The sequence below is a fragment of the Taudactylus pleione genome, unplaced genomic scaffold (genome assembly GCF_031769625.1).
Source record: "Taudactylus pleione unplaced genomic scaffold, aTauple2 ptg000066l, whole genome shotgun sequence".
Lineage (NCBI taxonomy): Eukaryota > Metazoa > Chordata > Amphibia > Anura > Myobatrachidae > Taudactylus > Taudactylus pleione.
In genome coordinates this window covers 27,422,832-27,445,658 of record NW_028284468.1, presented here as the reverse complement: position 1 = coordinate 27,445,658, position 22,827 = coordinate 27,422,832, and the positions used below count along the sequence as shown (strand labels likewise).

General features: G+C 41.5%; 1 protein-coding gene across 1 annotated transcript; it reads right to left on the bottom strand.

The window, feature by feature from the left end:
* Positions 1-18,562: 18,562 nt before the first annotated feature.
* On the bottom strand, positions 18,563-20,143 carry LOC148534542 (nuclear factor 7, ovary-like). Its single transcript, XM_088466831.1, has one exon. The coding sequence runs from the start codon at positions 20,141-20,143 to the stop codon at positions 18,563-18,565; it is 1,581 nt and encodes a 526-aa protein (XP_088322957.1).
* Between the last annotated feature and the right edge of the window lie 2,684 nt (positions 20,144-22,827).

Here is a 22,827-nt window from a genome sequence, read left to right as displayed (position 1 = left end):
ATGCAGACCCTGGCCTCGGCACTTCTAGAAAACGGGGGCAATACGTTTTTTCGTGTTTTGGAATGGAGGCCAGCCCCAGTGGCAATGGAGAATTTAATTGGACACTGCAAATACACAAACACTTCCGGTTCGCATTCCACAATGTTGGAACGCACACCGTAAGATTGTTTTTCTGACACTGGTGGTAAATTGTACTGCACCTAGTGTTTGGATCCTCAGTAACCATGGCAATGCGGATATACTATATTCCAGAGTTTTAGGTAACTGTGTTATTTATTTTAATTATACAATTTATTCTAATTCTATGCACTGTTATTTGTATATACATATTGTGGTGAGAGGGGTTGTCTCTCACCTGAATTGCCCACATTCTGGTGGGATAAGCTCCCTCCAAGGAAGAGGAAAACAAGCCAAGCACATTCTGCAGTTACAATAGAAGTTTGGAATTCTGGGCTGCCCAGCTCAAAGTGGAGATATGGAACCTTGTTTTCCAGGTTGCCCAGAGCCAGCAGGAAGTCAGCAGCACAGGAAGGGTTTAAAACTCTCACACACCTGTTGCTCATTGCTCCTAAGCTAGCCAGGCGATAGGCTGGGGGTGGTGGTTAGCATTAGGCTGCCAGGACCTGAAGGGTCCACTGACATTAGCACAAGGAGTGCTGAGATATTTACTTTTATGTTGTTTGCTTATTTTCTGTTATGTGTGTGTCCAGACCTAACCTCACGTATGCTACGGTGCAGTGTCTGCTACCATTAACAAGACACTGCTTTACCAAGTACCTGCCTGTCTGGAGTCCTCATTTCAATACCCTGTGTTACAATATATTTGAGATGTTCAACACTTTGCACTTTTTTATTGAAGTTCCCTCCCACAATGAAAGGGTGGGGCCAATTCCAATATAAATATAGATTTTGGAGGGATAGCAACACTACCGTGAAATACACTTACAAGTCGTAACGCATTGGTTTGGTGACTGTCTGTGCCCGGACTTCCAGTGCAGGACTAGGCGGTGATGATACCTGGGTTTAATTCTTCCATTTTGTTTTGTAATCTGGAAATATATAAACATCTATCTGGTATGGATACTATTCCCTTGAGCCTATATTTGTTTTGTTTGCTTAGTTCATTTTATATACTTGCAATAAACTTCTACATTACTTCACCAAGCCATCTCTTTCTCCGTAACATACGGAGTGACAGAGGTGATATTTGAACATTTTCCTGTGGATAAAGACAAGGATACTGTTACATGAACATCCACAGTCCATCTTGTGTAAGCTTTAATGTGAGCTATATTTTGTGTACCACATGTGATAACAATGGATTTGCCTTTCTTGTTTACTGAGTTTGAAAAAGTGGATGTGGTGTTTCAACTCACTTTTTGAAGTTCAAAATACCTTTTTTTATGTTGTCTGCATGGTTGCTATGTAAGCCTGGATGTGAGTATTCTTCAGTATATAATTTCCTATGCACATGGTGCCTTGATTCATTATTTATATACAGCTTTACCTACGTTTGAGGGTCTTTTCCATTTACATCTCCGTCAAAGATCAGAGGTACTTCACATAATATTTCATTTGTTTTCCCTACGTTCAACTACGGATAAACCATAACAGAGATAGAAGACACTACAACATAGAAATTAATAACGAGAGAATTCAGGAATTGCAGCATCTCCCATCGGACTGCTTCCAGACATCCCAAAGATACCTTTATATGTTGGAAACTATGTTCCTCATGTAAGCTTGAATGTGAGTATCCTTTTGTTTGCTTTTTCTTCACACTCAGTGCTGAAATTATACATCTAACTTCACCTTCCCCCAAAGGTGTAGGCCTATATTTCTAATTTCATCTCTTGTGTTTTGTTTCCCATACATACAAAAAAAACTACAGAGAATATTTACATAGAGAGGAGATAACCAAATAGAGATTGTGGACATGGAAACATTTTTTGATTACGAACTTCCATGAACTATATCTAACAGTAGAGCGCAGATAATCATATACTATTTATTGACTTTCACCAGGACTGATAACCCCAGGTGATTTTCTTTAGCTGCTCCTCTCTTGCACACTACCTGTCTGATATATACTGTATTAAACATTCTACTGTTTGCTGTAGACAAGAAGAGGTTAACTTTCAGAAGAATTCAAAAGATGAATTCACCAGCAGGTGGAGCTTATAGCTAGATAAAGCTGGTTTCCAAAGACTCTTGCAGAACTCTATTTATGTTTCATTATCTTGTTCCTGAACACCCTTAATGTTTATTTGCCCCGGCCTAAGTTGTTTCTGTTGCCTGTCCTTTTTATTGGATTCCTAATTATCTTGCTGACTTCTATGTTCATCAGTTCCCTAGCTGCTTACCTAATACAAAATATCTGCTTAAATAGACACACCTTTGCATGGCTTACCTTGCTCTCCTCTGTATTGCATGACAGCTTACCTGATACAAACTGCTTGTATAAAACTGATGCACATTTGGACATATGGAGGTATATTTGCAAATGTTCAATTTTGGATTATGGGTGTTTTTGCATTTGATTTTGATCATTAAAGATTTACTAAAGTCAAAATCGAATGTGAAATCAAATATAAAACCGAATCCCCTTCAAAATTGAATATTGTCAACTTTTACATTGGTACTTTTACATAGATGAACATAGGATCCCCTGATTTACGAATAATCAAATTGAAAATCGAACACAAAATTGAACACAACATCCCCAAAATAATAGACCTGCTTCATGCTGCTAATTTTAGCAGGCTTCTTGTGAGATTTATGTATGAATGTGTTAAAAAATTATTACATGGGGCCTTCCCCCAAAGCACAACCAGCCCCGGGCTGTGTAAGCCTGTCCTGGTTGTGAAAATACAGGGAAAAAAAAAGACCTAGTGGTCCCCAGTAATTTTCAACAACCAGTATTGGGCTCCTGAGCCAGTCTTGGTTGTGAAAATACGAGGGGAAAAAGACATAGGGATTCCCCATATTTTCAACAATATAGACAGTACTCACACATTGTTGAAAGTAAACATTTATTACAGAAGCCTGCAAAGATCTCACAGGTTTTCCTGGGGATAAAGTATCAAGCGCGTGCCCGCGTATCCCTGTATTCAATTAGGAATCAGCGAAAAGGGACCCTGAGAAAAGGTAAGTATCAAAGTCCTGTCACTTTTGGGGAAATCAGCCTGTCACCCCCCAAAAGATGGTCTGACATGGGGGACCTCTATGGGTACCCTCGAATTGGCCTGCTAAAGGTATTTGGGTTTTTTAAACGGTGTCTGCAGGTGCTTTTATACTTGTTTGAAAATGTGGTGAAAAGTAGCATTTAGCAACATTTTTTTGGGAAAACAACTAGTCCCATCAAATTTGGAGGTTAAAATGGGTGCAAGCATATTTTGAAGTCCCCAAAGTGAACACATTGTTAGAAGTAAACATTTATTACAGAAGCCTGCACGGATCTCACATGTTTTCCTGGGGATAAAGTATCGGGCGCGTGCCCGCGTATCCCTGTATTCACTTAGGAATCAGCGAAAAAGGGACCTGGCGAAAAGGTAAGTATCGAAAAGTCCTGTCACTTTTGGGGAAATCAGCCTGTCACACCCCAAAAGATGGTCTGACATGGGGGACCTCTATGGGTACCCCCGAATTGGCCTGCTAAAGATATTTTGGGGTTTTAAACGGTGTCGGCAGGTGCTTTTATGCGTATTTGAAAATGTGGTGAAAAACAGCATTTAGCAACATTTTTTAGAGAAAACAACTAGTCCCGTCAAATGTGGAAGTTAAAATGGGTGCAAGCATATTTTGAAGTCCCTAAAGTGAACTTTAAAAATTCTTCAAAAATCCACCTGCCGCAACCAACCGCAACAAAAAAAACACCTGCCACATACTTGGGGACCCCCCCTGAGTCTATTTTGCTAGTTTTTAAGTTTGTCCTCCAACTTATTTTTTTTTGCCCCCAAAACAAAACCACTTTTTTTTAGGTGTCCTATGCTACTTTTTACATTTTTTTTTGACACAGATAACTTTTAGGGGACATTCCAAGGGCTGCAGGGTACTTTTTTAAAGTCTGCACCCAAAAAAACCCAATTCTGCACTTTTTTTCACCACCTATTCTATGGTGAAAAGTTATCCCCGTTTTTTGACAAAGACTTTTCGCACCTGCGAAAAGTCTTTGAAATTGAATATGGGAATAAGTGAAAATGGCGAAAATGACGTCATCGGCGCTAAATTATCACCGATAACTGATTTTCGCAGCCTAATTGAATACGGCACTAAGTGTCTGGTTGTTTTTTTTTATATTTTGTCAACATTCACAAGATCGAAAGTGATTATTTAGACACCATAATGTCTACATGTTCATTATGTGTACAGACAAAATGTCAACATTTTCAGGATATCGACAACCGCAATGTCAGCTTGCAAAATGTTGACACTAACAAAATACAGACATGTTGAAAATGTCGACAGACAAAATGTCAATTGATATATCATGTCAATGCAGTTTTCAGCCTAACTCCAACCCGAACCCTAGAATTTCTAGTGTCAACATTTTAACTGTGTCGACATTACATATGTTTACATTTTAACCTTGATGTAATTTCATGTCGACATTTTAACTGTGTTGACATTTTGACTATGTTGACATTTTGCAGTTGTCGATATGTTGGGTGTTGACATTTTAACCTTGTCAACATTATGATATTTGACATCTTGTTGTCGACCTTTTGACTGTCAACAACATGATTACATACCATTAGTTTATGCCAGGAACAGACATTTATGCTGATCTCGCAGACCATTATTTTATGTGCAATAAATAGCATCATTATTAAGCATCAGTTAAAGTTTCGCTAAGGCCATCATCATCATCCGTTATTTGTAGGTACAGTATATGGGCATCTTTATTTCTGGTCTGACTGTGTCCCTACAGTAATTGTGCAAACTCACCATTACTGTATTCACCTACATATGATATATGTCCCTATCCCAGTCCATTCCGCCCATCAATGCGCAGGGAGGTGTAAGTGGAGGATTATGTAAATATGTGTCCACTGTTTTTCTCAATGCCCTCATTTTAATGGGAGAAAAAAACATGAATGCAACAATATCTCTATGACAGAACTGCCCCAACAGCTCAATCCAAATTATTTGTCTCAAAATTAAAAGGAAATCCTGGGTTAAGATATATCTCAAATAAAAGCAGAAAGCGCTAGGAATTAAAAATGTGCTTAGTAACTGTAACGGGTGGACACTGCACTGTTTGCAGCTAAAAAAAGTGAATGCTATAGTGTCATAATATCACATCTCTGAGATATACCGTAGGTCTGCTATGTCTGGGCAGCATATGCAACAATAATCTATTTAATGCGCAGTGAGTATCAAAGCTTCCCCCAATTCCCTTTCCTACTGCTGTGATGGAACTGGGAACCTAGAGAAGGAGATGCCCACTCTGCAGTATGTGGCAGGGGAATGACATGCTGCTCCCAGTTGTTCTACTGTAAGTACCAACCATTTTTTAAATTGAGACCATAGGTGCCCGCGAACAGTGGGTCAAGGGGGCGACTTGTCGCCCCCCAACCTTTGAGAGAAGCACCAGGGGCACACTGACTGCACTGCACAGAAGTGCATTACTGAGAGCTGAGTAATTCCCATGAGACACCACAAAAGGTCAGAGAAGCATGTGCTGAGCTCTGATTGGTGAAGCTCATCACATGCTTCTCTGAACCATGGAAGAGATCAACAGTAGCCTCATGGGACGGATTCATCAGAGCCAGGCAGCAGTTCCTGCTGGGTGTGTATTTTCTGAATGCTGAGGGAGAAAGGAGCCCCCATAATGAAAAGAAGCAATGAGGTATTTACTTTGTTGAATACGCATACACACCTGTATATATTATTAGAGGGTAAAGTTTAGGGAAAATGTGTTTGCATATTTGTTTATTTTTGACCATATTTACCAACTCACATTACAAACTACTGACACCTCCTATAGTATTCGAGCTTTTATTGTTGATGGTTTTTGGGCATTAAAGTGAAGCCTGAGCTCGTCTTTCTTCTCTGGTTGTAACCAGCCCAGCATACTGTGTAATGGTATCTGATAATAATTCCCATGTGTGGCATTAATGCAATGTGTACTGCACCTATTGTGCTAAACTTATTGCATTATTAGTTAATGCATAAACTACTGGATTGGAGGGATTAAGAGTCCCTATGTCTGCATTTGGGTGGAGTCTGACATTGCAGTCTCTAAATGTGTGTGATCATGTCTGTACCAGTGGCGTACCTAGGGTATTTGGAGCCCAGGGCAAATAGAAAAATGGAGCCCCCCCCCCTCTATGTGCGCGAAGCGAAAAAATGGGCGTGGTCACAAGGGGCATGGCCACTGAAAAATGGGGCATGTCAACATGACACCCCCCTCTTTCTTGTCACTGGGAAAAAATTTTCTCTATGCACCTTAATTCAGTGCCCCTTATACAGTCCCCCTATGCAGTGCCCCAGTAGTGGCCCCCCTTATGCAGGCCCCCAGTAGTGCCCTTTTAACAGTACCCCCAGTAGTGGTCCCCCTTATGCAGCCCCCCATCAGTTCCCCTTATACAGGGCCCCAGTAGTGGTCCCCCTTGTGCAGGCCCCCAGTAGTGATCCACCATATGCAGGCCCTCAGTAGTGATCCCCCATATGCAGTGCCCCTTATACAGTGCCCCCAGGAGTGATTCCCCTTATGCAGGATCCCAGTAGTGCCCCTTAAACAGTGCCCCCAGTAGTTGTCCCCTTTATGCAGGCCCCCAATAGTTATCCCCCTATGCAGTGCCTCTGTAGTGGTTCCCCCTTTTCAGTGCCCCCTGTAGTGGTCTCTCCTGTGCAGTGCCCCCAGTAGTGATCCCCCATATGCAGTGCCCCTTATACAGTGCCCACAGGAGTGATCCCCCTTATGCAGGCCCCCAGTAGTGCCCCTTATACAGTGTCCCCAGTAGTTGTCCCCCCTTATGCAGGACCCCAGTAGTTATCCCCCCTATCCAATGCCCCCTGTTGTTATCATTGTTTAATGATACTCTCTTGTTCAGCTTTCAGGGCACTTGAGCTACTACCCTCCTTTTTATCATTCTTCTTTACTTTGTTTTTATCCTTTTCTCCTTTCACATCAACTACTGTCACTGCTCTCACTGGATCCCTCTCTTCTGGTGGAAGGACTGCCTGATCCTCAGGTACTGCACCATCTTCATAAGTGGTCGCAATATTAGAAAATTCTTCACCTACACTTTCATCACTATCTTCGTTGTTAAGTCTAAATCTTAATTTCTTGCCCTTTGATCTTTTATTTTTCTTTTCTGTCTCCACTGAGGCAACTTCAGACCCGCTTCCATCTTTTCTCCCTGGATCATTTAGAATGAATTCCTTCTTTTTGGCTCCGATCTGATCCATATGTGCTCCAGCTCCCCCAATTGTAGCAGCTATAGCAGTTAGACCACTCTCTTTCTTATTCGTTTGCTTCTTTCCCATGGTGTGGAATTTCAGAAAGTAAACTGTGCTAATCAATTATGGATGATGGCTTTTGACACTTGTATGGTAATGGTAACATGCTCTGTGTATGTTCTTTGAATCTCAGCAGTGCACCTCCAAATGTAACCCTTGCTCACCTGGTATTTGTATGTGTTACTATGTCCGGTTCAGGTCTCCTCTTGTCTAGGTGTTCTGCGGTGCCTCCACCCAAGCCTTAGTTATTAGTCATCAAATTATCAGGGGCTGGCTTGGGAGCAGTGGCGTAAGTTTATGCCAGGTGCCCGGAGGCAAAATAAGTGGTGGTGCTCCCCCTCCCCCCATAGGCTTCGGCTTGCTCCAGCCCCCATGTGTATCTAGCTCCAGCCATCCCTGAGTTTCTCTCCAGCCAGAACCCCACAGCACAGCACACACAAGGCAGCAGGGAGCGCACACACTATATACAGCACAGCACACACATGGCAGCAGGGAAGGATCACACACACTACATACAGCACACACATGGCAGCAGGGAAGGATCACACACACTACATACAGCACAGCACACACAAGGCAGCAGGGAGCGCACACACTACATACAGCACAGCACACACATGGCAGCAGGGAAGGATCACACACACTACATACAGCACAGCACACACATGGCAGCAGGGAAGGATCACACACACTACATACAGCACAGCACACACATGGCAGCAGGGAAGGATCACACACACTACATACAGCACCCCACACATGGCAGCAGGGAAGGATCACACACACTACATACAGCACATACACACATGGCAGCAGGGAAGGATCACACACAAGGAGTGACATACAGACACAGGGAGGCCAGGGGTGGCAAGCACAGCAGCGCGCACACAGCATTTAGAGAGAGGTGGCTCATCTGTATGTGGCTGTTCAGATAGCAGCTGTTCTGGTCGAGCTCAATGAAGAAACCCCAGGTCCAGCCCCCGCCTATCGTTGGAATAACTTAATCCAGGCCATGAGATCCCTGGCGGTGTGAGTTGGGAAGCTGCAGTGCTGCGTGAGTACCGCTGCCCTTGGCTAGCGGCATCCTCTCTCTCCCTGTTCCCGGCCACTCTCCACTTTGGTCCGGACTCAGCCGCAGGTGCAGTGTCGTCGAAGGCTTCTCAGACAGAAGGGACAGGCACAGGGTGAGGTCGCGGGCGGTCACATGATACGTGACGTCCGCGGCCTGCCGGCGCCGAGACCACAGAGTGCACTAGAGCCGGAGGAGGAGCGCCGCTGATGCTGATTGGCGCTCAGCTCAGTGGCTCCTCTGGCTTTCTTTTTACCATAGTTACAATGAAGCCAGTGGTAGATGCAGGTGGAACGGCCGGGACCCTGGAGACTATGGAGCCAGATGCCCCCTTCAGGGCTGGCGCCCGGCGGCAACTGACTCCATTGTCTCCGGGAGTTCCGCCACTGCTTGGGAGAACCCCGAATTTTAGTTAAGTGTGTGAAAAGGGCTTACGTGTTACCAGCTCCGATATGGACAACACACAGAGAAAGGTGTATTAGAACAACGGAATATATGCTTTCTTATACTGGATTACTTTAGGATGTAAATCCTATTAAATAAATGGCATTTAGGGGATACTCAATCATATAATGCATATATTACACAGAAAAGCAAAAACAGTAACTATAATATTCAGCATTAAACAAACTCCTATTATATTTTGCATCCACAAAACAGTTGCAGACAGTCCAAAATCCAATTTAGATTGTAAATTATACAGGCTAGTTACTGTTTGTTGGTTCTAATAAGAGCTTAACCTAACCTCCACACTATTAACACTTGTTTAGCTAATTGGATAGGTAATATCCCTTAATATTTTAAATGATGAATAAAACATACAAAAGTTATGAACCAATTACAGATGACAGTCTAAATAGCTGCTGACTTATCTATATACATGGCCATGCTACGAAGGTGCACACATGTGATTAACGGATGAAAGGAGAATGTTGGGGGGTGATTTTGCTCCTTAATTCCGGATGGGTGGTACTTAAATTGATAACCTTGAGCCAATCCAATGCCACTTCTCGGTGGGCTGAGTTCCCTTATATTTAGCTTAGTTTGTTAAAAAGCCGAATATTTGATCTTTAACAAAATGTTTTGCTACTAAAGATTAAATGCTGAAGCAACTAGAGATAGTCAATATCCTTGGAATGATGAATTTAGGTTGTCTATCCTTGCTCTCTCTGCTCCTAGCTGTAGAAGAACACTATCTCAACATAGAGCAGTCCTCATAGGATTAGGGATACATTTACTGATAGTCATTATGTCCCTTGAGGATATATGATGTTTGCAGTCCCTGGATTAAATTATGTTATATCCACTCAATTTAAGTGACTCTTTTGTTGATAACTGTAACTTCAAGTTATTGCTGTATTGAATATTACTGGATCTCCATTAGTGATGCTCTCAGATAGTTTTAGTATTAAAGCTAGTGCACTTATACGTAAGCCGAGGGCCGGTTCTCCCGTTATGCATTGTACGCAGCTGCGTAAGGTGCCACATAGTGAAGGGCGCCTCAGCTGCGTACCATGCGGCCTGCGGTGCAGACTGTGTCTCTGTGACACAGCTGCACCGCGTGTGTAGCGCTGACCGGATGGAGTTCGGTCAGCGCTACACAGCACAAACACACAGCCGCCGGAGCTGGCAGCTATGTGTTTGCTTTAGCAGCTGATGACAGTCTGACAGACTCTCATCGGCTGCTGCTCCCACTGCCAGAGCCGGACATCTTCCGGCTCCCGCAGTGGGTAATGGGAGTGACGCGTAACTCCCATAATGCAAAGCGGCGGACGGAGGAGCTGATGTCAGGTAAGTGTTTTTTTTTTTTTTTTATTATGTCTCTACTGCGGGGGGGGGGGGGCAGATTACTACTGGGGGCACTACAAGGGGAGGGGGACTACTGGGAGCACTACAGGGGGGAATACTACTGGGGGCACTACAAGGGGGGGAATACTACTTAGGGCACTACAAGGGGGGGAATACTACTGGGGGCACTACAAGGGAGGGGCTACTGGGGGCACTACAAGGGTAGGGACTACTGGGGGCACTACAGGGGGGAATACTACTGGGGGCACTACAAGGGGGGACTACTGGGAGCACTACAGGGGGGGAATACTACTGGGGGCACTACAAGGGGGGGACTACTGGGAGCACTACAGGGGGGAATACTACTGGGGGCACTACAAGGGGGGGAAATACTACTGGGGGCACTACAAGGGAGGGAATACTACTGGGGGCACTACAAGGGGGGGAATACTACTGGGGGCACTACAAGGGGGGGAAATACTACTGGGGCACTACAAGGGGGGGAATACTACTGGGGGCACTACAAGGGGGGAATACTACTGGGGCACTACAAGGGGGGCTACTACTGGGGGCACTACAAGAGGGGGGACTATTACTAGGGGCACTATATAATGGGCACTGCATAGGGAGGTACCACTACTGGGGGCACTACAAGGGGGGAAATACTACTGGGGGCACTACAAGGGGGGGAAATACTACTGGGGGCACTACAAGGGGGGGGGAAATACTACTGGGGGCACTACAAGGGGGGAATACTGCTGGGGACACTACACGGGGGGGAATACTACTGGGGGCACTACAAGGGGGGGAAATACTACGGGGGGCACTACAAGGGGGGGAAATACTACTGGGGGCACTACAAGGGGGGGAATACTACTGGGGGCACTACAAGGGGGGAATACTACTGGGGGCACTACAAGGGGGGGAAATACTACTGGGGCACTACAAGGGGGGAAATACTACTGGGGGCACTACAAGGGGGGAATACTACTGGGGGCACTACAAGGGGAGGAATACTACTGGGGGCACTACAAGGGGGGGATTACTACTGGGGGCACTACAAGGGGGGGAATACTACTGGGGGCACTACAAGGGGGGAATACTACTGGGGGCACTACAAGGGGGGAATACTACTGGGGGCACTACAAGAGGGGGGACTATTACTAGGGGCACTATATAATGGGCACTGCATAGGGAGGTACCACTACTGGGGGCACTGCATGGGGGGGAGTACTACTGGGGCACTATATAAGGGGCTTACTACTGGGGCACAAGGGGCACTGCACTGGGGGGACCACTACCGGGGGCACTGTAAAAGGGGCACTGCATAGGGGGGGGCGCCTAAAAAATACTCGCTTACCAAAAAATTTGGGCTAGGGCCGGCCCTGCGTAAGCCTCTGGTGTCTGAGGGGTAGGGTCACTTCTGCTTTGCTCTGTATAACTTTTTATGAATAGAATAATCTGTGGGGCAATACTAAGGTGTTGCAGAATGGTGTTATTCTTTTATTTACTTTGTGTCAGAATTCAAGACTGCAGCAGCTATGAATGTATTTTGCACTTTAAGTGACCCGGAGCTCCGATTTATTATAATATGATGCTGCTCTCTCCCTCACAGATACCTATGAAATGCACTTCCTCAGTCTCCTCCCCCGACTCAGACAGTCCTCCTCTTACTGGTACTGGCTCCTGCACTGAGCCGCTCCCCGTACCTGACGCGGTGGCCAAATAACAGGAGCTCCGCCACACAGACCAGTCACACAGACAAGTCTCTCTCCATCAGATGGCTGACACTCCTATCTTAGCCATTACTGCAGGCCAACTGCCAACTCTCCTTGCCTCAGCGGTATTTATAGCTCCTCTTGGGTTGCCATGGAATCCTGCAGATCACCCCACAGCTAGCCATATAACGGACACTCCCACATTAACCCCGTCACTGCTGCATAATCCCAGTACATGGGGCTACTGGAAATATGTAAAAGGCTGACAGCTGCTGTCAGTTACATGTATAGTGCTCCTATTAGTTATTAATACTACATTAACAGTAAAAATAAATGTTTACATAAATAAGTATTATTTACAGCACTAAATCCACTCATTTTACACATAACAAAGAGAACCATCAGTAAAACGATGTTACACAAGTTTTGGATCCAATATAAAAGTTCCTCCCGTGGTGATTCAGCACCATTTGTCACAAGACCGCGGGAGTGGAAGAAGGGTAGGCTAGGCAGCGGTTAGCTTAGCTTAGTCTAGTGACAGTCTAATAGACACTCAGTGACAGTGACAGTCAGGTTTAGTGACACTGTCCTTGATGGGCAGTGCCACCTAGAGTCAGTGACAGTCCCCTAGGTAATAGGTCAAGGGCCACTGCGCAGTTGGTGGGCACTTTCTTTTTTTTATAAAAAAAAAATTATTTGTTTGTGATAAAATTCAGGCCATGATGCTGTTTGTGTGAAATATAACAGTCAGTAACTTTTTCTTTTATTAAAAACAAAATAATTTTTGTGTGTGATAAAATTCAGGCCGTGATACTGTCTTTGTGAGATATAACAGTCAGTAATGGTTAGTAGATCAAAGACTACTACGCAGTGTGTGCACTCGATGGGCACATTCTTTGATTTATAAAAAAAAAAGTATTTTGTTTGTGATAAAATTTAGGCCGTCATACTGTCTGTGTGAGATATAACAGTCAGTAGAGCAAGGGCTACTACCCAGTGTGTCGCAGTCGGTGGGCACTTTCTGTTTTTATAAAAAAAATAAAATTTTGTGCGTGATAAAATTCAGGCCATGATACGGTCTGTGTGAGATATAGCAGTCAGTAACAGTCAGTAGATCAAAGGCCAATATGCAGTGTGTTGCATTTGGTGGGCACATTCTTTGTTTTATAAAAAAAAGTAATATTTTGTGTGATAAAATTCAGGCCGTGATACTGTCTTTGTGAGATATAAAAGTCAGTAACGGTCAGTAGCTCAAGGGCTACCTCGCAGTGTGTTGCAGTCAGTGGGCACAGGTTTTTTTTGTGAAAAGCGTCCATATGGAACACGACAATCAATCAAAAGAACAGCAGGAGCAGCAACCAAGCACTAGTGCTGCAGCTGTTGTCACCAACAGTTATCATGATGATATTGCTTCAACATCATCTACTAATGCCAATGCTTAAGGATATAGAGAATACTTTTTTGCCTTTTTTCAACTTTGATTTGTAGATACCAACCTGGTGGGCTTGGCTTTCCTTGATCATAACAGTCATGTTTGGTCAGATGCATCTCAAACACCAAATGGAGAGGCTATTTTGTGATGGTATCTGGAGATGTTCTCCCTCCTCCCCTCCCAGCCTTCCCATACATAATCCAAGATGCACAATGATGAGAGATCAGACTTTACTAATCCCTCTGCCCCCTTCCTGTTCAGAGCTTCCGTTTTGTGTGCTGCCACATTAATAGTTCTTCCACTAGTTCAAGAATCAAAATGGGCAGGAACAACACTGGCATTACTTCCGTCGGTGGGAGGGCCCAAGGACAATTCCATCTTAGACCTCTTTTCTTTGCATTATGCGCTGTTTGGGGCATTGCTGACTTTTTGTGTAGATGACAAACATTATTGTCATAGTTTATTAAACTGCCATCCTTTCTGCCGCTGTAGTGCCATTCTCTTTTCTAGATGTGCCATGTTGGTAAATGAACTGCCACAGCCACTGAAAATCTTCTACATGCAGTTGATGAATGCCAAAAATGTCCAGAAAATGTTATTGTGTCACGCTAAACAAATAATTGGTCTCCTCCTCCTATGCAGAAATGCATTACAAAATATTACATAGGGTATATTATACTCCCAGACGTCGTTATTTACCTGGAGTTTCAGATAACTCTAACTGCTTTAAATGCTCTTTATCTGATGGAGATATTGTTCATTGTTTGTGGACTTGCGAAGTAGTGCAAACATTCTGGATTGAGGTACAATCTTTTATTACTAGCACATTACATATCTCTTTTAAGATATCTATGTTGTTGGCTTTATGGAATTACTACCCTCCTTCAACCCCCTCTAGAACAGCTAAAGGGGTTTGTTTATTGTTAGCAAGAATAGCAGAGGTAGCTAAAAAGACAATTTTGTCACAATAGATCAAACAGACCCTATCTCTTTAATACTCATGTTACCACATCTAACATATTTGCACCAAATTATTTTTGAGATATGGCTCCCATATATTGTTACTTTACCATTACTGACTAAAGAACATATATGGAGAGCGGTAAACTTGACCACATGGTATAATATAGAAGTACTTGGAAAGGGTTCTCCATCATTTTAAGTGAGAGGTTTATCACTCAGGATCTTATAATTATGACTAGATTTATTTTATATTCTACACAAGGTTTTGTATACAGGCCTGAAATGGTGTATTTGTTCTTTTATACTCCACGATTCATTAATGTATATTATAGGCCGTTATGTGGGATACTTGTATATTGCTGATATACATGTTCTCCATATACCATGTCATTTATATTTTATAAATTCTGTGCTATTGTTCAATAAATGTATTAAAAAAAACCAATTACTATGAATCAACCATTCTCTTCCCTGTCTTCAACTACATACATACGCCAACTCCCTCAGGCATCTTGATTAATAAAAACATTTGTTTCCTGATGTGCCATGTTGGAAGTTGAACTGCCACAGTCACTGAAATCTTCAACATGTGGTTGCTGAAGGCCAAAAATGTCCAGAAATGTTTATGGCCACAGACAGCATCTCCTGCATGCACTTTTAATCTTAAAAAATATTCTGAACCACCAAGCTGATTTTGTGTGCAAAACATGGGACATGTTGTTCACCCATGCTCTACCCTCCTCCCTCATAAATTTGCTTTGGAATAAAAATTTTTTATTAAATTTACTACGAATCAACCCTTCCTTTCCCTGCCTTCAATATATACATACTCCATCTCCCTCAGGCCTCTTGATTAATGAAAACATTTATTTCCTGAAGTGCCATGTTGGTGGTAGAACTGCGACGTGTTTGTGCTGACCACTGCTGCCGCTTATCTTAGTCAGCCAGCTAGCTTGGTGCAACCTTCTGGCCTAAACTGGATGAAAATAATATTGTAAGCTGTGAAGTTGTCAAAATTGACTGGAAATGAGTGGAAATTAGTTATTGAAGTTAATAATACTATAGGAACAAAAAAGCCCAAATTATGTGATTTTAGCAGTTTTTATAAATTGAAAAAACAAATACAGGTGAAAATCCAAAACCAAAGCACATGAGGGAGGTTTTGCAAAACAAAATCAAAAACATGGAAGTTAAGCCGGATCCAAAACCAAAACACAGGGGTCGGCGCACATCTCTAGACTCACCAGAGATCTCATTGGGCCTCAATTTTTTACACAGGGTACAGAGACATATAGGTAAGCCTTTGTGTACATTGGACTTCTGAATATTGACAGGCCAGTGAGGACCCTCTATTAAAACAGTCAGCCAAAAATCTACTTTTTCCCCAAAATATTTTTTAAAAATAACTATACAATTTATTGAGCTACAGTATGTTTAAATATAAGAAGCAATTATACTTATATACTATTCTATCACAGTGCCCCTATTCTATGACATTTATAATTTACAAACAGACTTTAGTAGTAGTAATAATAATAATAATAATAATAATAATAATAATAATAAAATGTAAAGTCTACAAATATTTTATTGTAAATTAATGTGTCATGTGTTTAAATTGAGAAAGTCAGATTGGGTAAGCAAATGAATATATTTAAAAATAATCTTAGTCACAAACAAAATTTTATTGCTACTATAAAACAATTAAAAATATGAAATTTTTGCCATAATTAAGCAAATTTAGCTGATATACTAATTATATAATAAAGATACAAGAAATTGATTATTCATGTACAAATAGTAGATATAGTTTGTAACATGAGCTATATTATTGCAGTACCATGGTTTTAATATCTTCTGAACTTTACCTTGAAACAGGTAATGTATATATTACAAATAAAAAACACTTTTCATGATAACATTGACTGTCACATTAATCACACACTGTATCTGTAATATAAATGATAAACCACACTACAGCAGTTATTATGTCCATTTTATCACAGGAAATCATGGTGACATTTGTTTGAAGTCATGCTAGTCTTTGTTGATGAACACAATGTATTTTTGCCCTAATGAACACCACATTTTATTTTATTGAGCAGACATATTTACCAGACACATTTATACACAGAAAAAGCAAATGTATATCCCTGTTACACTGGACAAATTACCCGGGTTATTGACGTGTCAACATGGATCGCGGCTCACTGGAAATGGGTCCCCAGCGACCCGGAAATCTAACCTGGGTAGCGAGCAGGGTTGGACACGGGTAGGACCCATGTTGCAGGGCAGTCTAAATGCCAGCAAAAAAGTTTCCAGCAAAAAAGTTAACCCTACACCCGTGTGCAGTGTAAACAGATCGACCTGGTATGAAGATGCAAAGTGAACAGGCTTTGTCCTGAGTTGGAACCATGTTCCAAATACCGAATCGGACCTGGGAATTTGGTGTAAAAAGGGTATTACACGTCACAGTATGCATAATAATTTAAGAACAAATGATTTGTTCATTTGAGATTACAATCTCATTTTGACGACTGGGAAAAAGGAAGAATTGATGAAAATCACTTAAATCTGACAGTGGGATTGAAGTCATGATCTCCAGGATAAATTCTAGTATCACTGTTGTCCAATGCAGTTAACCAGTAGGCTACAATATTTGTGCTCTATTTAGTAACTAAACTTTACCAGCCTTCATCCTTACTGTTTGTGCTTTAATATTGTGCATGTAAACAAATTGTTGATGCTATTTTCAGTCTTTTGGCAAACAATAAATTATAAAAAAAAAAACATGTACATAATCCAGTATCTTTATTCACGATTGAAAGTTTATAGTTAATTATGAAGTATTTACTTTATGTCTTAATCTATATAGTGCAGTGATAGGAGACCCATAAGAGCTGTATAATAAAGTGAAAAGTCATATGACATGAGGTTTGCGCAGATTTGGAGCCAGTCATGTTTTCACTTTAGAACCCAAAACCAATCTCAAAAATTAGGTATTCCAGATTCTTCAGATATGTGAATTATTGAATTCTAGAAAGAAAAGCATGCTGGGGTAAAGATATATGGTCAAAAAATGTAACTCCTGCACAAACTGAAAATCCTGGGAGCCCCATATACATATTTATTTGGTCATATATGATAAGAATCAGTTGCGTCTGCTGATATGGCTGGCAGGAGGAGGTCTGTAATTGAGCGCATATGCCGGATTGCAATCCTACATACAGGGTCCTTCCTCTCTGGCAGAGCAGTAGGCTCTAGCTTTGTGCATGCGCAGGTCTCCAGAAACATGGTGCTCGTGCTATGTTCCTGGAGACATCTCTAGTGTGCATGCACAAATCAGTCTGCACAACCGGCCAAATGCTGGAATCTGGAGAAGTAAGTACACTAATTATATGGGTACAGGATGTGCGGTGTGGGCCTGCACATCCTGCACCCATTATAGATATGAGTGCCCTGTGGGTGAAGGACTTTCCCTGGGAAGGGGGGCTGCAGCCCTACAGTCCTTAGGTAAAATCTGCCACTGATAAGAGTCAGCTTCTGCTTCATCAGAGTTTTTGTGTGACAGACTTAATGTTTGCATGCACTTTACACTCACTGGTTTTACTATGTCATTACTTAATCTGGACAACTTTTAACACAGTATACTAAAGCATCTTGCAATCATTTGTAAGTATGGATTTATCCATACTTATATCCCATCGTTCCCACATATAAATGTACAATACCTGGCAACTCTTTTCTGTCATCACTCTTTAATACTGTTTATCTACATACTAATAATTGGAAATGGGAAAAACTTTTGCATTTTGTTAGATACACAAAATAATGTTGAATATTACTTTACAAAAATGTGAAGCTATTCTAGAAGAGAGAACTCACAATACAAGTTCTGATTTATCTATATAAAAACTAAATTTTTAGTTTTAAGTGGTGTCTTGATTCAAGGTTTACATTTATGACATAATCTTTACTTGTCTGTATACAAATGGAGCATGGTTCTCTATCAAGTTGTGCCTACCCACCTGTAGGTTCTGCCATGCAGCATGCCTTGCACATTTTTTGTAAACAAGGGGGCACGGATTGCATAAAGGCATCATGTTATATCTGTATTCTTCTTTTCTAGCTCTTTAACCTTACCCAGCTGTTTCCGCATACATAAAAGGCAGGATAAAGAGGCTCTGTGAAGGTGGCTGAAAAGGTATGTAAGTGTCTGAATTGTCCAGATAGCTGGTAAAAGGAAAGCTGACCGGCCTCGTAATTCAGATAAATGCCAAGTACTTGCAGATGGCTATCTATGCGTATTGCTTTACTCTCAGAGTTATGAAGAGCTGACATATTGTTATTAAGCATCACTAAGCCCCAAGACTTGTCATTGCATCCAATAAGGGATTCATTTCCTGTTTTCTTTAAAGTTGGATAAGCCATACCAACAACCCAGTATCCGGACATGCTGACTTGTACTTCCAAGTAATGTTTTCCTGACTTAAAACTGGTTGTGCTCAATACCTGGGAGGATGTAAATCTCTCTGGCATTGGTGGATGTTTTACTTCTAGTTTCAAGTAAGAGGCCGTTTTAAGATCATTTGAAAGAGTTACCTTACTATTAGAAGTGTTAGAGTCCATTATTATATCCGAATGCGCTTCAAGGTAAAACCCTCTTTTTGCCTTCAGTTTAGATATGGAATTGAACAAATTGCCCAGGCTGTTCTGAAGTTTAACTGATACCAGTACATCATCCAGTTTATGTTTGCTAGTCTCAGTTATACCATGTTCCATCTTCATACTGTTCCCAAAATGAGAACCATTGCAGAGAATTAATTTACATTCCTTTAGGAAGTTTACTGAATCAGTGACAACAAAGAGTTCCTCAATATGTAGTATTGTACGATACAATTCATCCTTCTGTATCTCCATCTCTTGGATCCTTTCAGACACTTGTTTTAGGGCTTCATCCCTTTGTCTACTGATCTCATCAAGAACTTCGTTCTCAAGCTCATCCACCTGTTTTCTGATATCCAAAAACAGATTAATAACCCTGATCTTTAATTCGGTTGTCTTTTCTTGTTCTTTCTTACCTTTTCCTTTTAATTCATGGATTCTCTTGTCAATATTCTTCCCTGTCAATTTTATTTTATCCAAGGCATTTTTTAGTTCTTCCATTTTTTGATTACATAAAAGATTAAGCGTACTGACCTGGTGAGTGCTATGGGCCCTCAGCCTGTAGCAGGATGCACACAAAAAAACATCATCGTGGAAACAGTAGTATTTTAGAAGTTCATTGTGTGTGAGACATTTTTTGCCAGAGTCCATTAGCACATTAGAATTGGCCTCACTTAGGACATGTTCCTGTGACTTGCTGTGTACTTTGAGATGTTCCTCACACAAGAAGGCTTCACAGTGAAAGCATCTTTTAACAGCATGTGTATTGATGCCAATACAATACGTGCACAATGCCACAGTCTTGTCAGAGAAGTGCTCCACAATGTTACACAGCTTCCGGCTTCTAATCAGTTCTGGTTTCTTCTTGAACACGGTTCTACATTCTGGACAATTGTAAGTCCTGGACTCTTTCTGCTGCTCAAACACATTCTCAATACAGTTCATACAGAAGTAATGTCCACAGCTCAGGCATACTGGGTCTGAGTAAATGTCAAGGCAAAGAGAGCAGCATAATTCATCTCTCACTTTTGCAGATGCCATGCTTACAATAATCACAGGGGAATGAGAATACTGCAGTCACTCAGATCAGATATATGAGATGGGTGTGGTATGCTGTACACATACTTTCAGGAAGTTATATAGTACTAAGTGCATGGAATGAAGTAGCTATAATCTGACAGTAAAACAAGATGACCTTACCACTTTTGTAAATTCCAGTGATAATTTTAATGTGGTACATTTAAGTTTAGACATTTAAAGTGACATTTGGAGGATTTTTTTTCTATCAAACCCTATTGTAACTTATAAGGCTGTTAATCAATCATTTAGATATTACAAAATGTTTAAGTGGGTCTTACTTTTGGAAAACACTGGGGGCGTGATTTAGGGTTTGATGCAAGTCCATTTATGCAACATAAAAATTTGTATTGAAAGTTGTACATATCATGCTTCTATGAACCCTTGCAAATTGACAGGAAAATTGGGGGCATTCACATGCAAATTCAGAACAATAAGTGGTGCATACTGTATATATTTACATAATCTGTAGTCACTTGGGTGTATATTTACTAAAGTTCAGGTTTTAGAAGTGTAGTTGGTGCCCATAGCAACCAATCAGATTCTACTTATTATTTATCTAACATATTTTAGAAGATAATAGCTAAATTCTGATTGATTGCAATGAGCAAAATCTCCACTTCTAAAAACCCGCATTTTAGTAAATATACCCCTTGTAGTGCACCTTGCTGATTAATCATGATGTCTAATCAGCCAGTCATATGCCAGAAACTCTATGCATGAAAGATAGCAGACATGGTCAAGAGGATTAGTTGTTCTTTGAGTAACTTAGAACACCTGGGATTTTCATGCACAATAGTTTCTATAGTTTACAGATAACGTTGTGCAAAAAAACAAGAACAAAAAACATCCACTGAGCGGCAGTGCTATGGGTGAAGAACTTTGTTAGTAAAAGATCTCAGAGACTGATGATCAGTGTGGTTTAAGCTGACATGAAGGCGACAGTCTTCAACTCAAATAACCATGCATTATAAGAGTGATATGCACAAGAGTATCTCTGAATACATAGTACTTTGAAGTGTGTAGGCTACAACAACAGAAGACCACATCTGGGTTCACTCCTGCCACATAAGAATTGAAAACAGATTATAGTGGACACAAAGTCATCATAGGTAGAAAGCTGAAGATCTATAACATGTGGGTCATAGGCTCAGGATTTGGAATAAACAATATGAATCCTTGGATCCATCCTGTCTTATGCCAATGGTTCTAGTTTTTGTGAGGGAGTAATGGTGTTATCTAGGCACACATTACACCCCACTAATTGAGAATAATTAAAAAGCCAAGACTACCTGAGTATAGTTGTTGGCCATGGGTATCCCTTTATGGCCACAGTCTAACTGTCTTCATATGCTGCCCCTAGCATGATAATTCAGCATGTTGCAAAGCACACATCATCGCATGCTGGTTCCATGAACATGACAATGAGTCCAGTGTAATCCAATGGCCTCAACAGTCACCAGATCTCACTCCAATAGAGGTCCTTTAGAATGCATAGAAAAGGAAATTCATAGTATAAATGTGCAGCCAACAAATCTGCAGCAACTGTGTATTGCTATCATGTCAAAAAGGGGGGCACCTGTGGGCAAAAGGAGTCCTGCCCAGAATTTGCAGGACTCTGTTTTGTAATCGGTCTGCAAAACTAGATGCACTGGTGTGCCTACCCCATACTAAGCAATGAAAGCCCTGAAACACACACACACAAATATTCACTTCAGCCAAACTTCTATTTTTCATAAATGTGTTCATCTTACTCCACAAACCAATTGCTCTTTTGAGGAAATCAAAGCACAACTCGATAAATCTTTATGTGAAGGCTTCCATTCCTGCTTGTCTTCTGTATTGTCTCTGATTTATTATAATCTTTATGGACCTGAAGAGGTTCATGAAGAGGACATTCTTTAGCTGTTTTATCTATACAATGCATGGGTTAGAAATAAATGTGTGATAGAAAACATCATATAATATAACGCGAAACATAGATGTTTGCTAGCCATGTGCCGACATGTACAACACATTGATCTTGCACTCCTAGAATATTTGCTTCCTGTATATGCCCCACAGACTCCCTTCATTATTTTCAAGGAAGTGCACAATGATCACATCATACAATGGATAAGTCACCTAATTCTGCATCAGTACGTGAGAAATGTGTGTGACTTAAAGCAGTATATACTGTATATGTGGGAGGGGAGGCAAGTCTACCAGCTTATGTAATAATGTAACAGCCAAAGCATCTTATTTTTAACCAAATATGATGAAAAAAAAATGTTGTCTAGTTCTCCCACTGCTGCATTCTGGGGCCTAAGAAATGTTTTTCTTGCTTCACTGGCAATATGGGCCTGATTCAGTGCGCACTGCTGATCGCAGATTCCCAATGCGCATGTGCAGAATGGGTCAGCGATCACACACGTAGTGGTGAGGTTTTGCGATGGCCTCCATTTCTCAAATTGGAGGTGTGTCGCTACTGTTGGGGAGGAGTGGAGATTTCCTGGCCTGCGTGATCACAGTCACTCAGCCGGACGTTGGGATCACAGATGATCTGATGCTGAGTCCTTGGACACAGCTCGTGTCAGTAATGCATGCAGGTGGTGTGACCCCTCCTGCTGCATTACCATATTATAGCTATCGCAGCTGCTAACATGTTA

What these genes read in the sequence shown, in the direction of transcription:
- LOC148534542 (XM_088466831.1), bottom strand. Translation starts at nt 20,143, where the DNA reads ATGGCATCTGCAAAAGTGAGAGATGAATTATGCTGCTCTCTTTGCCTT.